We start from the raw sequence: 18,654 nt of genomic DNA on the forward strand, positions 1-18,654 counted from the left end.
ATGCTGGGAAGCAGCTCTGAGGAGAAGGACCTGGGGGTTCTAGTAGACAGCAAATTATCCATGAGCCAGCAGTGTGCCCTTGTCGCCAAGAAGGCCAATGGCATCCTGGGCCGCATAGGAAAGACTGTGGCCAGTAGGTCGAGGGAGGTCATTCTCCCCCTCTACTCTGCACTGGTGAGGCCACAACTGGAGTACTGTGTCCACTTTTGGGCTCCCCAGTTCAAGAGGGACAGGGAACTACTGGAGCGAGTCCAGCGAAGGGCAACCAAGATGATTATGGGACTGGAGCACCTCCCTTATGAGGAAAGGCTGAAAGAGCTGGGACTCTTTAGCCTGGAGAAGAGAAGGTTGAGGGGGGACCTGATTAATGTTTACAAGTATCTAAAGGGTGGGTTTAAGGAGGACGGAGCCAGGCTCTTTTCAATGGTTCCCTGCGACAGGACAAGGGGCAATGGGCACAAGCTAGAACATAGGAAGTTCCGTTCAAATACATGGAAAAACTTCTTTACAGTGAGGGTGACAGAGCACTGGAACAGGCTGCCCAGGGAGGTTGTGGAGTCCCCTTCTCTGGGGATTTTCAAGACCCGCCTGGATGCAGCCCTGAGGGATGTGCTTTAGGCAATCCTGCTCTAGCAGGGGAGTTGGACTAGATGATCTCTAGAGGTCCCTTCCAACTCTGAAGATTCCGTGTTTCTGTAAAAAATTACATTCTACTGAAAAATGCCTTATTTATTGAAAGTAAGTTAATGTGGTTATTAATATTATTCATTAAATAAACTCCAAAAAGGATTACACTCACCATTTGTCTATAGATCTAATTTTCATTACATTATAGTAATTATGCTGGGGACAAACTAGAAATTTAGACTAAGTAAAAACATGATCAAGACAAAAGCAGAAGCCATTTTTTGCACTGCGCACATAGTATACACAGGCTTTGGGGGAAAGCTGTTAACTCACATTCCCCCTGTCTCAAAGAAGAAAAAGAAAAAAAATTAATGAAAAGCCTACCGCTGGAAGAATTTGAGAAATATTTTCCCTCATTTCTTGAAGCTCATGAACCAGACAATTATCAACAGCTAAAATTCATTTTCCAATTCTAAAATGAATTATCTAAATCCCTCTGAAATACTGCATAAGATTAATTTCTCAGAGCTTTATGAGACTGTGCCGATACCAATTTTAGTGCCATATGCTGCTAACAAATTTGCCCCAACGAGTCTTTCAGAAGCACAGATGAAGACGCATTTAAAGGATCTAACATATCACTCTGCAACTTTCAAAACTTTGTGGGCAACGCTATACTGTACTTTTACTGAGGGCTTAAATTTAAAAAGGTTTTAAATTTATTCTGTTTTCAAGCTAAGTTAGCTAGACTGTGAACTACTAGAAAGCAGTCCAAAACTTCACTGATGATCTACATTCCAGTCTCAAAAAGTAGATTAAGGGAGATTCACAGCTACGTGGGATTGAATTTGATACATTAGTTTCAATAAATATTTGAAAGAAAAGGCTTATTTTTACACTTTAATAGTCCTTTCAACAGTTTTAAGACAGTGTCTTGATTTTTATTTGAACTGACTTTTCAGCTTAGAAATAAATACAATTTTTAAAAGTGAAGGAAAAAGAAACAGGTAACAGCAACAAAATGAAAAAAGCTAAATATGATTTAAGTGAATTTTCATGAGGATGAATTGAAACACAGTTAAGACAGCATTTTCTAGTGCATCTTGAGATGAATGGAATTTTTCTTTCAGTTCGACATGAACTCTTCTGGTTTTGTTTTAATGGCTTCGTAAAGATACACACACACACAAATTAAAAAAAATAAATAATAAAATAATCTCCCAGGCCAGCACACTCCTAGGTCTGAGCGATATTTTTTTCCTTCCTCCTGCACACCATTCAACTCTGAGGCCAAACTGTTTACACAGCTAACGCCATAGGATCTAAGCAATAAAGCTTTCTCCTCCCCGCTGCCAAATTACACTAGATACACAAATTCCACTCCAGTCCAACCCAAGCTCTAGGTGCTCCCTTCCCATCCTGCTAGTGCTACATCCTTAATGGCTCTAAGGCAACTCAAAATTTCCCATTCTTGCCCTATTTTTCACTGTCTTACAAAAAAAAAAAAAAACCCAAAACCAAAACCAAAACAAAACACTGTTACGGTTTTTCATCAAGGGTCCCCATCTTACCATTTGGAACCAGAGCAAATATCCACAAATCTCTCTCAAGTATCTGCAAAACTAATGTTAGGTAACATTGACTGTATGACAAAGTAACGTTACTGATTTTGGGCCCTTTTTCTTTTTTTCTTGCCGAAATGTCTGTAATCTAACAAACACATCCACTCAACTGTAAAACATACACAAATGTGTTTGCAAGATCAGAGCCTCAGTTACTTTCAACCCCTTCTCCACTGCCTGCCTAATCTATAGCACTTTCAGCTACCCTAGTATCTCTTTCCTTTTCTGTATTGTTTATAGAGCAATTATATCTTCAGACAAAATGCAAACAAAACTTCCAATAATGTAGAAGTAACAGGAAAACTCAACACTAAAGGAAGGGGAATACAGAACTGGAAAGAAAAATTTCCCAGACCACTGAGTTACACCTATTTCTATCTTTGCCAAAGCACTATGTAATCCCTTCCATAAACTGAAAAATCTGTTTCATAATTCATATTGTTGAACTTGCTGTCAAATCAATCCAACACTAAGGGATCAGGTAGTCTAAATTACGCCTCAGATTCTGATGTTGTAACCAGTCAGCTTCACTAAGTTAACAATACAGCTTACTTCAAGTAGCATACAATTTAAGAGGTGTGTGTGAGGGCAAGATTGGGCCCTGAATCATCGTAATTACACTCCCAAATAACTTGTTTCTTTCTAAAAAGGCTACTATTTTTATAGACAAATAGGCAACAGACAGAAGGTTGGGAGGAAAAAAATATCAAAACCAAACTTTTTATATTTCCGTTGGACCATTTTCCCAACTTTCAGCAAACCCAACCTATCAGATAAATGCCTCTAAAATAGTCTTTGTGTAATTTTGCTTTCCTTTCAGTAGAAATATTTTCATTGAGCTGGTTTGCATTATAATACTGCCAGTGCTGCAGTCTCTGGCTGTGGATAAGCTCCAAGCAAAATGATGCATTTGGCACAAAGTAAGGTTGATTTAGTGTGTTGGCATTAATTACCCATTTTGATTAACAGTCTTTCAAGTGTTTTATGCTTTAGTGTTAAAAATTATGTGCATGCTTAATTCAGCTGATTTTGTAGAAATTTATCCAAATGCATTTCACATTACAAACACAAAAGAATTTGCTTTAAGTATGAGAATGTTAAAAAGGTGAGAGTGACAGAGAAACAAGAAAAGACAGTTGTATTCTATAGCAAAAATATTAGCATATACTGCTGCATCTTATTGGTTTAAAAGAAAAAAGAAGCCTTTGGATATTCTACACTGTTTAAAGCTGTACAGCATGTTCCTTTTAAAACACACACTTAGGTTTGAAAAACCGTGTAAGTTTGAATTGCACATCCGCTTCTGTTCTAACATTAACATTAACGCCAGGCCATGTGCCTTTGCTGGCCAGGTCAACTGCTGCATGGTTGCATAATCCTGAAAGGCAGATTCACCTCTTGAGTACTATGAACACCACAACAAATCTTTTCTCCCCAGTGTATATAACACAAAAAAATGTATGTTTCCAGACCCTCACTGTAGCAAAGTGCATATTAATGTGGTTAAATTTAAAAGAAAGAGAGGGAAAAGAGAGGGTTAAATTTAAAAGAAAGAGAGGGAAAAGAGAGGGAAAAGAGAGGGAAAAGAGAGGGAAAAGAGAGGGAAAAGAGAGGGAAAAGAGAGGGAAAAGAGAGGGAAAGAGAGGGAAAGAGAGGGAAAGAGAGGGAAAGAGAGGGAAAGAGAGGGAAAGAGAGGGAAAGAGAGGGAAAGAGAGGGAAAGAGAGGGAAAGAGAGGGAAAGAGAGGGAAAGAGAGGGAAAGAGAGGGAAAGAGAGGGAAAGAGAGGGAAAGAGAGGGAAAGAGAGGGAAAGAGAGGGAAAGAGAGGGAAAGAGAGGGAAAGAGAGGGAAAGAGAGGGAAAGAGAGGGAAAGAGAGGGAAAGAGAGGGAAAGAGAGGGAAAGAGAGGGAAAGAGAGGGAAAGAGAGGGAAAGAGAGGGAAAGAGAGGGAAAGAGAGGGAAAGAGAGGGAAAGAGAGGGAAAGAGAGGGAAAGAGAGGGAAAGAGAGGGAAAGAGAGGGAAAGAGAGGGAAAGAGAGGGAAAGAGAGGGAAAGAGAGGGAAAGAGAGGGAAAGAGAGGGAAAGAGAGGGAAAGAGAGGGAAAGAGAGGGAAAGAGAGGGAAAGAGAGGGAAAGAGAGGGAAAGAGAGGGAAAGAGAGGGAAAGAGAGGGAAAGAGAGGGAAAGAGAGGGAAAGAGAGGGAAAGAGAGGGAAAGAGAGGGAAAGAGAGGGAAAGAGAGGGAAAGAGAGGGAAAGAGAGGGAAAGAGAGGGAAAGAGAGGGAAAGAGAGGGAAAGAGAGGGAAAGAGAGGGAAAGAGAGGGAAAGAGAGGGAAAGAGAGGGAAAGAGAGGGAAAGAGAGGGAAAGAGAGGGAAAGAGAGGGAAAGAGAGGGAAAGAGAGGGAAAGAGAGGGAAAGAGAGGGAAAGAGAGGGAAAGAGAGGGAAAGAGAGGGAAAGAGAGGGAAAGAGAGGGAAAGAGAGGGAAAGAGAGGGAAAGAGAGGGAAAGAGAGGGAAAGAGAGGGAAAGAGAGGGAAAGAGAGGGAAAGAGAGGGAAAGAGAGGGAAAGAGAGGGAAAGAGAGGGAAAGAGAGGGAAAGAGAGGGAAAGAGAGGGAAAGAGAGGGAAAGAGAGGGAAAGAGAGGGAAAGAGAGGGAAAGAGAGGGAAAGAGAGGGAAAGAGAGGGAAAGAGAGGGAAAGAGAGGGAAAGAGAGGGAAAGAGAGGGAAAGAGAGGGAAAGAGAGGGAAAGAGAGGGAAAGAGAGGGAAAGAGAGGGAAAGAGAGGGAAAGAGAGGGAAAGAGAGGGAAAGAGAGGGAAAGAGAGGGAAAGAGAGGGAAAGAGAGGGAAAGAGAGGGAAAGAGAGGGAAAGAGAGGGAAAGAGAGGGAAAGAGAGGGAAAGAGAGGAAAGAGGGGAAAGAGGGGAAAGAGGGGAAAGAGAGGAAAGAGAGGAAAGAGAGGAAAGAGAGGAAAGAGAGGAAAAGGGAAAGAGAGGAAAAGGGAAAGAGAAAAAAAGAAAAAGAAAAAAGAAAAAGAAAAAAGAAAAAAGAAAAAAGAAAAAAGAAAAAAGAAAAAAGAAAAAAGAAAACAGAAAAAGAAAACAGAAAAAGAAAACAGAAAAAGAAAACAGAAAAAGAAAAAAGAAAAAGAAAAAAGAAAAAGAAAAAAGAAAAAGAAAAAAGAAAAAGAAAAAAGAAAAAGAAAAAAGAAAAAAGAAAAAGAAAAAAGAAAAAGAAAAAAGAAAAAGAAAAAAAGAAAAAGAAAAAAAGAAAAAGAAAAAAAAGAAAAAGAAAAAAAGTAGTCTCAACAGCTTCAATAGCTTTAATCTCCCTTAACTGAACCACAAGAGTATCAGAAGAGCATAATACAGGTGGCATCTTAGTGTGTACTGTAGATCATTATGGAGGTGCTACAGAAGACATCTTCATGACGGCTGCTGTTTAGTTTTCCAGCAAGCATGAAACCCTGAAAACACTGAAATCAACAAAAAAAAAAAAAATCCCAGCAACTTCAACAGAAGTCGTGCTTGGCTTAAATACACTACGGCATTTGTTTAAATGTTTCTTATCACTACAAGAGACCTCCATGAACTACTCTTTTTAAAATAGCACATGTAATTCATGCTATTAGTGTTAATTATGGCAATTAAGGTCAAAGTAATTTTATAAACAAAATCTGTATTAGCTCTAAGTTTTAATTACAGCTACTGTTCCTCAGCTGGGAGTAACTTAATTTACAGAGCTACTACCCCAAATTACATGCCCTCTAATTTTTTCTACTGGAAATTAGTGATAGCAAAAAGAGCAAAGAAGGATAAAGAGTATTTATATCACATGAATGAATAGAATGCTTCAGACTTGGAAGATTAAAATTCACACTTTCTGATGCTATACATTTCATTGCAGATATGAGTGCTGGCATCTTTACACAGCAGACATGACAGTACAGTATCTAGGCATGCAAAGAGGGAATTCCAATGGAACATACCCCTTGGCCATGTCTTAAGCATATAATTAGCTGAAGTCACTAAGAAAACTGGCTGTTGTATTTGAAGGGCTAGCAATTCACACTTCTGCATGAAAGTCTCTGCTAGCATATGAGCTCGACAGAGTGAATATTCAATTGTTAGCTCCTCCTCTTCTCTACCAAACACCCATCAAAACCAGTAGCTCTCACTACCAGTTTCTGCTGCCAGAGGAGGACCCCTCTGCAGCACACCACAACACATTCAGGTCTCTAGAGCTGGTTACTCACATCCCGCCTTTGGGATCTGTTTCTCTCTTCATTGACCTTTTACACCTCTGTTCACCAACCTGGACCTCCAGGGTCCAAGTCTGATAATTCAGATCATTGCACTAGCTCATAGAAACAGCAGGAACTGCAACACCATCAGGCTGGGATTGTCTGATGAAATGAGTGAGAGCTGCAAGGAAGGGTTTAGAAAGGTGCTAGATTTTAAGAGAGGTACAACTGGATTTACTGTTTAAAGAAACGCTGTAAGAATTTCCAGAACTATTTTACTCTTACCGAAAACACACCTGAGGAATATGCTGCCATTATGCTAAATGAGCCTGTTGCTACAACAAAGCAACAAGTTGTACTTTTTCAGCCCTGAAGTATATTAAACTAAAAAAAAGTGTTCAAATTACATGAAAGGCATTCCCTCAGTCATTCTGAGCAAGCACCTCAAACTCCACATTCGATTTAGAGATAATGACCTCAGTCACCAATGCCTAAGTCTCAGACACTCAGCCATCAGACCAATACCCGGGCAGCATCTGTGTAGCCACACAATACTGGGTGAAAGAAGCATCAGACTTGGAACGATCACCCTGAGGTGCCCACGTGCTGACTTAAAAGCTCACAGAAGGACCAGAAATCCACAGGGGGAAAAAAAAAATAAAAATAAAAATCTCTGAATAGGCAAAACTCTGAATAGGCAGATCGGTCAGTCTGAAGTGAGATACAATTTCATCAGTATGGAAGGAAGGTTTTTTGTGAGAATTTAATCCAGTTACTTAGCTACACATTTTAAGCTGTGATGTACTTTTCAATATGCACTACATTATCAGTATAACTACAGGAAAAAACCTCCAAAGTAGTTTAAATAAACGTCACTGATACTTACTTTGGCAATATTTTTAACTGGTTTTCTCTAAGTTCCAATATCTGGAGTTTAGTTAATCTGTAACAGAAAGGCATAACAAATTAACACAATATACTGTATTTTACGACAAAAGCAATCTGTGAACTTATTTATATTGCTCAATTTCAAAAAAAGATCTACAAGCTTGAAATGTTTTTTCTGTAAGAATAAAAATATGTTTTGTGCATACATCTGCACATTATTTAAAATTAATTTATTCACGGGGGTTGATTTTGGTGAAGCAACAAATAAACTAGATCTTGCCTGCTCTTCTGCACTTGTTTGAACACATTTGTTTTCCTTCATCCCAAAGATTTTAAAGCACTTAATTGGATTCACTATGGTGTGTGTGTTATGGGTAACACACTATGGGTATGTGTTACCATCATACACAGAAGTACGCAGGAAGTAACAGACGAAAGGTAGGATCAGTCTGCACAAGTTAAGATGTTGAATTTCTAATACTGGCAATGTATCAAACCCATTCAACTAACACGCCTCATCAGAGGAATACCTGTGGTCTTCCACATGGTAAAAACAACCTTTAAATTCATCTTGGATTTCTTCCATATTCTCGTTCTACTCAGCTTCTTAATCCATTTTGATATTTCTGTTAGAAGGCAGTTTGACCTTCCTTTCAGTAAATCCTTGGTTGCAAGATAAATAACCTCTAAATCCCAAACTCAACTGCTTGGCCAAGATAAGTTTAAAGCAGTCTTGACACTCAAGCAATGTACCATCCACAGGGGAATTTTTTGCATCAGGACAAGAGTGACAAGACTGTCTCTTTGTTAAATGAAATGCAGAAACTAAGTTTGATTTAAATACAGGCAGTATTGTAAAGACAAGAGTTCTACATGTGACCCACTAACAGCCCTCTTACAACACCAAATAGGGCATTAAGCTCCCTGACTCAAAAAGGAGCTTAGTGAACAGACCAGTCTTTCCTGAATGTGCTTAACTGAGCATATTGTAAGGACAGAGACAAAAACTTTAATTTTGATTAAGTAGTAAGAACTATACTTAAAGTAAAAATAGAAAGCTGAAAACAGTATTTATTTTTCCTCTAGACATTTGCTCATTTTTGGATGCATTTGAAAGTAGCAATCTGCTGCGCCTACGAATAGCCTAAGAATATAACAGTCACCTTGAAACAGAGCAGAGGTCGACACAGCCCTGCACTGCAAGCAGTACTTGCCATCTGGTAGAAACTGCTGGAGGGGAACCTCCTCCTCCCAACTTCTCAAAGAAAAACCAACACTCTAACAGTGATGAAAGAATACCCTAATAAAAGTCCAGTTCATGGTAATATCACCGCTGTCAATCTCAGACATAATTGGAAAGGACTTCCTAGCCTTCTTACCCTACTTACATCCTAAGATACCAATTTGTGACAAAACAGAGCTTGTTTGGTTAAGCACCCTCAGATTTGAACGGTCATTTTGAGCTTGGACTTCTAAACCCAAGAACAACGGAACACTGCAATAGGCTCCAGTTGGTGTTTTCCTTTGGTGACAGGGAAAATAGCTACGCAGTTTGTAGTTTCTCTTCACAACAAGCACATGCCATCAAATTTCTCGGTGGAAAGCAGCAGAAGCAAAGCCCCATTCATATACTAAACTACATACACGCACGCTGACACATCGTTGACTTTAGTCAGAACTGACTGTACTACACTTATAATAAGCTAATTCTGTGAACTTCAAGGCTGCCTTTGGTGATAGAAAGGTTCGTAACTTCGTAAGCTTGTTTCACGTTCTACTCTTTCTTCAGCTAATCCTAAGAAACTGGAGATACAAATATCGAATTTCTTATGTATAGAGCTACACAGCGGCTACTAGGGAAACACTTCCAACCTCTCCTGGTTGGTAGATACAGCTGCATCTAAACGAGCAATTTTCTTGCCGTAATTGATGAGAAATGTTGGACTGAAGCAGTTGTCACTTCTTCGATTATGACTGGCAGGGTTAATTCAAGTTTAATATAATAATATACATCAGACACTCAGCCTAGCTGCCCTTTAAATTGCCGGTGTAAACACCCATGCTAAGCATCTGAATTGCCGTAATGGAACTGAAAAACTGGGGTTTAATTTGGAAGAGAAATATAGACAGAGAACTAGTCCACCTATGCTAAAGGAAAAACAGAAGTTGTAGTGGCAGAATACGTATTTCCTGTGCTATTCTATCACAAAGATTTGTCATACTTATATGGAAAGATTTCATTTCTCAACTGTAAAAACCCATAACCACAGAAATATTTACACATCACCTAAACACAAAGTTGTAAGTATTACTCAACTTTAAGCATACCTGGTCTAATGGCCTCAACACAATTATTATTGCAGCATTTTTAATGTAACCAACTCAGCCAGCTTTCAAAATGTATCTCAACTTTTAAATAAAACAAAATCTACATGAACACCTTGCCAGGATAAGATCAATATTCTTCCTAAATGTGATTTCTTTAACTAAACAAACTGTAAAAAATATGTAAAAGAAATATATGGCAGGTATACTTAGAAACTCGCTGTTCAACAGCAGTCATTCCATGGAAAGTAATTTCATAGAGAGATGTTCTTTATTTTTCACCTCCTTTGCAGGTTTGCTAATGCAGATTTATTTTTATTTTTTTTAAAGGCAAGAGGACTGAAATATATGTACCCTATAGCAGGTAGCAGGTTGCATTTGCAAAAATTTCAGCCAAATTGCATACATGTAACTAAACTAACTTCCCAATTTGATTATCACTGTACATTTACATAAAAAAATTTTCCCAAAGTAGGTACTACTAAAGATATCTACTACTGCAAATACTACTGGCCAATTGTTGAGAGAAAAGATTAAAAGTAAATTCATTGCAACATCACAATAAAAAGTCTGTGGGTGCAATATCCCATTACAGACAACATTCTCAAGAGTTTTTAGCATAACAGTGAAGATAAACTCCTTGCTTATCTTAAACACCCATCAGTAAAAAACATTTCCCTTTTAAAGCCCTGTCTAACAAATAGCATGCAGTGAGCTTCAAGTTCAGAATGCTCTGCTTATGTATTTGTGTAGTTAAATGTAAGTTTACATGATGTATTTAGATACAACAGATACGGTTTTCTTAGCTAAGCATAAGCAATTCTGAGATTTCTGTGCACTGGTACAAAGGTTAGCTCTGGTATCCATGCCAATATTAACGTATTTAAATTAGAATTTGGGAGTGGAGGAAAAAAAACCCAAACTGCTTTATCACCTCAGAATTCCAAAGAAACCGGCATATTTAATCAAAAGTCTGGTGATTTTTAATAAGTCTAACTGGCTGGAGCAGTCCAAGATCACTAAAGGACAGCAAGTATGTAATGCTCATAAAGAAGGGCCGGGGTAGGGGGGAAGGTGTGTGTGGTGTTTGTAGGGAAGAATAACCTTGACCTCAATAGTATGCAAACCTTTAGCATCAATTTTGAAGGCAAGAATAAAGCATAGGGATAAATGTAATAAAACACTGCATGGATATACTAGAAGTAGTAGCTTGCTTGCTTACACAAGTTTTCTTTCTGAAGCATCAGGCTGAATGCTACCGACAGAGGTGCTCAAAGACTTATTTTGGGACCATCCTGTTCAATACTTTTTTTACAGCAATCTTAGAGGACAGGAAAAATGTTTAGTTGGCTGATGCCACTAAATACAGTGAATTAATAGGACACTGTAGGCGAAAAAACACGTATAACCTTAAGGACTGAAAAAAAATAGAAAAGGGACAAGATGTCATAGCACCAAGTCAAGTACTCATGATTGCCTTGTAGAGTCATCAGCCATTTCTAACTGAGCTGTCCGATGCATTAGTCGATCACGTGGGAAATGACACTAGGCAGCTGCTAAAAGGCCTAGTGGAACACTAGAGCATAACCACAGACGTTTCCAAGAGAAACAAGAAGATAATCATGACATTGTACAAGCCATGAAGAGATCTCAATTTGAATGCTAAATATAGCTATATATGTCATCATCCTCTGTCAAAAAGAAGAGGAAGAATTCAAACTGAAACTTGTTCCAAGATATATTAATACAATCAGGCACAAAGGAAAACCTGCCATACCAGAGCAAAACAGAATTTTGTTTAGTCTAACAAACTAAAAGAGGGATATGAGAACACTACAAAAACAGCAGGTGAGAGAATGGGGGACAACACTCATGAGAGATGACAGCAATTAAACTGTGGAACAAATGAGTATGAACAGTCAGAGAGAAATTGATGTGGGAAACCAGGTTTCTAACTTGAACTGCGGGGCATAAGTACCTTGCTAGCTATAATACGGTGTTGGCTTAGTTTTTAAGAGGCATTACTGCCTATAGTTGCCAGCAAGAGCAAGCAACAGAACTCATGTGTTCCTATGTAATGAAAAGTAATAGCTATAAGGCCATATACAGAACAATTAATGCCCCAAATTGGAAGAAACTGAAGGCTTGTTCTTTAAGGGACTAACCAACAAGTCTCTAAATATCCCAAAAGCTTCAACCGGAGTTTTTTGTTTGTGTGCTTTTTGGAAAAGTATTTCCATATTCTGAGGTACAAGCTAAAAGCCAGTTTGCACTAGCAAGTGTTTATTCCCAGTTGTAAAGTTGTGGAGTTGCAGAGCAGTCTGAACAGATGTACTCAATGTCAAAGGGATCTGAACCTTAGTTTGAAATGACATTTTACCAATTCATTGTTTTCTAATTTATTTGATCTAAACATTATCTTCCTGTAGAATAGTATTTATTCTGTCCAATGCCATTATTAGCTGCTAAACTTACATAAATACTTTGAATTCATTTAAAAACAGCTATTGAGAAAAGTATTAATTTCAGTTTCATTCTCCTAGCTACAAGCTAGGATACTGGAAGTCACTATTTATATTTTAAAAACCAAGGCTGAATTCTTCGTAGCTATTAAGAGAAATACTACACTGGAGAATTGACTTCCAAGATGCCTTCAGTAACTGATTTATTCTTAAGCTGTTAGTAATTAGTGACTTCACCATTTCCCTAACCATTAAGCATTATAAAAGCGGACAGTGATGAAGAAAAAGTTATAATGAGGCTTTTTTAAACCATGTCTAAGATTAACTACTTATAAGACCAATTGTGTCAACCTAAAGTCTTCAATTTCATCTGTAGTGTCTGTTTTTTACTAAGAAAATTTTGCCATTTGGTTAGGCTATTAAAAAACATAACAGAAAAATGTATAGGCAATCATTAAAATGCCAAAGATAAAGACTATGCATCTTCCAGGTATTTCTTCAACCTTAATGAAGGCTTTTGAAACATAAGCTTTGTGTACTAGAAACAATCACGATAACTAATGCTCCTGTATCATAAGCAGCTTTTTTGTCAGCTAAGCATGTAACAGATCTAGTGCTTTTAATTGTTCATCAGGGAATGACTAATAACTGGCCAGAGAAGAATAGGCCAACAACTCTGATCACGAATGACTGATAAACTAATGGTCACTAATGGACTGCACCTGTTCTCATCTTTCATTGTACATCTCCTGATCTGCGAGACTTCTGCAGCACTTGATTTGGGGGCTTTTCTAATCTCTTGTAAACTGTGCTGACCCAACTATAACCACACAGCCTAAGGCAACTGCTTTCACACAGCAATATGCCCGGTTAACTAATAGCCGTATTTCCTGAAAGGGGCTTGCTGGACATGGGATGGGGTAGGAGACCGACAATCTAGGAAAGAGAGCATAAAATAAGGCTGAGGGGGAGCGGGGAAAGCAGAAATTGGCTAAATCGGCATCATAAGGAGAAAAGGATGAACTGTGCTCACCTAGGACTCCTCTTTTTCACAATATTATGCTTTCACTTTTGCTCACAAGGCTTAATCCATTTTCAAGAGGTAGGGGTTTAGTATTTTCTCATATTTAAGCTATTACATGGAACAATTTTTCTTAGTCAGCACACTTTAAATATGCGAAGTCTTTCTGAAAGATTCCTGACAACGAGGAACTTGAAAATTATAGATATGCATGAAGTAATGTGTGCATCCAGGAGAGGACACGTGGAATTACAGATGTCATTATCTGCTTCACTCCAATAACTAAACAATAAACAGTACTGCAAGAAATACTAGTCTCCCAGACTTGTGTTGTAAAAGAAGCAAATACGTAAATAAGTTTTATTTCTTGGCTCTTTATAAGCATTCTGTCTGTCCTTCAAATGCCCAATTAAAAAATGGTGATAAAGATTCAGTTTCTTCTTCCATGACTAATATGTGGCATAAATGGATTGGTAACGTAAACTTTTTCCCCTCCTTCAGGTCACACTTCACTTGAGAAGCAGCAGAAAACGCTCTACATAAGTTTAAAACTCAATGTAGATACCAAGTTTCAAATTCAGCTTACCTCCCAAAATTGGCTGGCAAAAACTCAAGAAAAGCATCATTCAGGTACAGCTGCGTTAGGTTTAACAGTTGCGAAAATCCATCTGGAAGCCTACACAGAAATAAAATATAATATAGTGCCTTTGTTTCAATTATATTCAGGGCATTAAGTCATCTTGTCTTAAACAACTGTATAGTATTAAAGTCCTACATATTGATAACATTAAAGCGGTACCAGAATTTCTACAAAATTACATTATATACTTGTTCTCTGTAAGATTAGTTCCAAATTAAGCATTGAGGACAATATCTACAGGCAATAAAAACTAGAAACAACAAATGTTGTCTTGCTACGTATTTGTGATCTCCTGACACCTAACATGGAGGAGGCATTCATTAGAGACAGTAAGGTAAATTAAAATCTATGCAACATCTTTTTTTCCCCTGAAGAGTTATGCTGCACAAAGTTTGTATCTCCAGCAGTACTACTTCTGGCAAATTAATTTTGTAACTATAGAAGGTGACAGGGAAATCTACTCATATAAGCTAAGTATGAAAAACAGTGATACGGGTTTTAGAGTAAAATTAATTATTAAGAAAGCAAGCTCTCTGCCTATTTCTCTACCTTCACAGAGAAGTGATGAACATAAAAAAGCTGAGAAAGCCACATGGTATAATGCAGGATTGTCCACATATCCTATTAACTTGGGCAAAATACTTTAATGACATAACTATAATGTATCACAGTGCAATGAGGTTAATGAAGGTAAGTCTCAGGTAACTCTGCTCCTTGCCTCCAAGGGTTGGCACACTTCTGAAGCAAGTCTGAGACTCAGCAGTGTGTGTGCAAAATATAAAACATTTAAAAAAAAAAAGACAAACTTACTTTGAAATAGGATTTACGCTGGCCTCAACAACTGTCAAGACTTTACAATTTTTTATATTTTCTGGAAACTCCTGTATGCCTGCAAGATACAGGAAGAGGTAGGGAAACAGCCTTAAATTATTAAACTCCATCACAGGCACAAAGTGATGCACATAAAAGTGCGAGCTATAAAAACATTAATTCATTTAGCAAACAGTGGACTGGTTCTCTGATATTTTATTTTAGATACAGTTTTCATTGGAGAAACACTTTTACACAGTATCAATTCTTTTAGTAAAAGCATTTTATCTATCTATTTTATCTATCTATTTTAACATCTAAAGCATTTCATATTGCAGCTTAGCAGGCAGATCACCAAGCAACATTATAGACACAGTACACTTACGATTCACACTGCTCATTACCAAATAATGAAGTACTTGTACTTTGTACTGTACTTAAGATCAGACCCTCAAACCCAGTATTTTTTAATTTTTTTTAAAGGCATTCATACACATGGTAGAACAAAGTTTCCAACAGGATCTGTTTGTCAACTGCAGGGCTTGTATGACATCCAGGTGAAATGGTAAGTCTTCAAACCCTGAAGTATGTTCACAGCATTCATAGTTCTGAACAGGTATCTCCAAATGTGACATATGCGTACTGTTAGCTTCAGATTATTTGTAAAGAACAGAAACACTGCAGACACACTTACGTCTGAAAACTAAAAAATAAGGAACCTCTTTTCCAAAGATATCTCCAGAAACACCAGAGTGAATTTGCGACACATGTATCTGCCAAATTTGTACTTGTCAGAAACTGCCAAAACAGGCCTTGAAAACAAAAGGCAGGTATCCACCACATCAGTAGGAAATGAGTACCGAATCATTCTACTGCACAAGACTTTCACCTCAATCTTTACTATACCATAAAACCAAATAAAATCATGGTTATCACAACTGCAGTTGCTTTTGCAACGTTCTTACATCCTGGGACAGGCGTTTTTATTTTAAATAAACTTGTCGTTAAGTATTATAACAACCATTCATACTGCAATCCTTCCACTTGGATTAAGAATACACTAACTTTTCAAGAAAAACCCATTCACTAGGAAAATAAAGTTATTTTAAAACAATTGGGTTTTTTCAGGTAACAGAAATCTTAGCTCTTTGTCTTTCAATTAATGCATACCATTATGTCTGCTTCTATAGTCCTTTATCAGGTGCATGGATAGGGCAATCTGAACCCAGGGAATGAGATCATTAAGAAAGAATTGTACTCTGCAGATACTTGCTTTTAGGCTAGTGAGAGTGTGAAATGTCATGCTGCTCCAAGCAACATTAACTCTCTTACAGTGTGGCTGCAGAGAGAAAGACAAGGGCAGTGTGTCTTCTCATGGAGACTGGCAGACGGGACTTGGTTATGTCTCTCCATGTATCTCTTCTGAGAAAACCAAAGCAGAAAAAAACGGGTCGAAGCATCAACTGCTAAGTAACGTTTTTACTTACACAAGAAATGACACAATTTCTGATGCTAGCTTAGAGTTTGGTTCTTTCTGTAGTAACAAGATTGACCTGGTATATTAGGACTTAAAGAGATGGCAATACCACTTGACAAGAAGAGTAGTCACAAAATACATACTTTCACATTAAGTCAGTTGGTGATGTTGTGCACAAAGTCACCATGCTGACTTGTCTGTAAATTCAACTGAAGTAGAAACACCGTTTCTGTCAAAGTAGACTTTTAGGTCTTTCTTGAGAGGAACATATTTGTCATACTAAATGGCTGAAACTACTACTTTTGACTCATACCAGGTGCTGTACTCTGCTAGTGAGAGGTGAAAGGCAAGAAAAGCACACTAAGCCACACATTTAATCCAGGTGTTTAAATATCTCTAAGTATCACGGATCATTTTGGGAAATAGCTTGTTGAACTCAAGAACAATAGATTACAGAAGCAGAGGGGACCAGGAATAATTGAATCATCAACTGTGATATAGGCCAGGATTTCTGACCACTTATGGTTTACTACCATGTGCATTCATGTATATGCACACACGTGTAAATAAAAATATGGCTTTATACATACGGCTTCAGTCGTGAAGTTTACTGGGGCTGTGAGTGGAATCAAAACAGAAGACAATGACACAGGACACCAATTCGATTCACTTTATCACGCTCACAGTTCAAAATCAAAACTAAAAGGTAATACTTAAAATGTAATGAAGCTTCATTTCTGGAAAGCAGCAGTGATACTGTCAAGTCCAAAGACAGGTTTAAAGACATATTAGAAAACTACTGTATATAAACTAGAAATGTACGTTATCTATTGCTGTCATATAATGTTTGTATTAAGACAAACACACTTCCAAGAAATTTAACCATACATCATCTTAATTCCAGCAGCAAGAAGCCTCTTTCACCAAACAAGAATATCCAAACATACAGATGAAAAGCATCTAACACCACACAGTATCCTAAGCCATGGCCGATGAACAAAAATCTAGCATGAAGAGGTCTGCAGAGATTAAGTTATGGATGATTTGTATGAAGTGGTCTTCTATTGTCTAAAAAGTATATCAAGACCTCTTTTTTGGCGACGATATAACTTCACCTTCTTAAAATAAGCATCTACAATAACCACAGTAAACCACTGCTAAGCTCTTCCATGGAGGCAGAGTTGTGTTTCATACTTACTCTGTGCCATTAGTTTTGCTGTTTGCATCACAATGAGAGATTCTCTAAACTTAGTTTTTCTGAAAGATGGTCACGCTACTGGCCTTGGCTTAGTCCTTGGATGAAAAATTGCTCTGGTCCAACACGTTAATATTAAACCTCATGTTTTTAACATTAATATGAGTTTCCATTGCCTGTGTCAAGAATTCACTGAAGCACAGAAGACTTAGATCTGTGATAACTACCCAGAAAAGAAAACACACAGCACATCTGCTAGAGAGAATGTCAATGTAAACTTACTCTCAAAAGAACAGCCAAATAAAATATTAGTTATCCAAATACAGACATGTTAAATCAGCATGCTTTTGTACATAATCGGAGGACTCCGCAGTAGTCTCTTGTTTGACTATGCCTTGGGCAAGAGGCAGCAACAGTTTTAACAACAAATTAACAACAGAAATTCAACTGATATGAAAAAGCTAACAATGACGGAGCCCATGAATTTAATTTTGCTTCTTCTTAGAGCCAGGATTGTTAAGATACATGTCTTTACCAACATCACTCAACACTTCAGTATAGATAAATGGCAGCCATCATTCAAAAGAGCAGTAAATTAGGAATGACAGCATGAAATACACCTAATGCTAGTTGTAGTACACATTCAGAAGAGAAAAAACATGGTAGAGAGGACCAGTCTCCTAATTTCATACGAAGTTGCAATTTACTAACTGGCTATACAACAACCTTCAGATGCTCACTCTTCCTCAGCTATACTCCTCCTGCATGCTAGAAACATACACAGTTACTGTTGGATTAGTATTCTTTTAGTTCTCCCACCAAGAACGTAAATTTAAAGAGCAAATAAGAAAGAAGAGTAAGTAAGAAGGCAGAGAGACATTGGAAAAAGAGATGAAAGAAGAATGAACAGCTGTAAAGAGCACTTTCTAAGAGGATCTGTTCCTTCTTTCTCTCTCTGCTTTCCATCTGTCCATAGCGTCCTGAATCTTCTTCCCTGTTAAGGAAGCTCAGCAAATCTCAAGGGTCTCCGTGACCACATTTTTCCACACTCCTTTTGTAACACTGTGCTAATTAATCCACTTGATAGCCACCCCCAACCTTCATGAGCATCTCATCAAATGAGCACTACAAATTGAGATCCACATTCCTTTCTAAATCCCATTTTTCTTTCTGTTTTTTTTTTTTGTTTTTTTTTTTTGTTTTTTTTTTTTTTTTTTACTGCTTCCTTTATACACTGATACTCAAGGATTGCAGAAGACAGAGGAACAGATTACTTGGGCATTATCCAGTCTGTTGCTGCCCTATCCCACCTTCCTTGAAAACCATCATATGGACAAGTTCTTCAACCTGCTGTTT

The 18,654-nt window shown here is 37.8% G+C and overlaps 1 protein-coding gene across 13 annotated transcripts in view; it reads right to left on the reverse strand.

Annotated features, from left to right (window-relative positions):
- ERBIN (erbb2 interacting protein) overlaps window positions 1–18,654 on the reverse strand; it is a 123,859-nt gene that overhangs the window by 37,654 nt on the left and 67,551 nt on the right. For all 13 annotated transcript variants that reach the window (XM_063319549.1, XM_063319548.1, XM_063319543.1 and 10 more), the window contains 3 exons: window positions 14,627–14,705; window positions 13,763–13,852; window positions 7,367–7,423 (listed from right to left, as the gene is read on the reverse strand). In XM_063319549.1, the coding sequence (XP_063175619.1) occupies window positions 7,367–7,423; window positions 13,763–13,852; window positions 14,627–14,705 (226 nt within the window). The remainder of the gene's footprint in view (window positions 1–7,366; window positions 7,424–13,762; window positions 13,853–14,626; window positions 14,706–18,654) is intronic.

This window comes from Chroicocephalus ridibundus, chromosome Z, assembly GCF_963924245.1.
Source record: "Chroicocephalus ridibundus chromosome Z, bChrRid1.1, whole genome shotgun sequence".
In the NCBI taxonomy this organism is placed as follows: domain Eukaryota; kingdom Metazoa; phylum Chordata; class Aves; order Charadriiformes; family Laridae; genus Chroicocephalus; species Chroicocephalus ridibundus.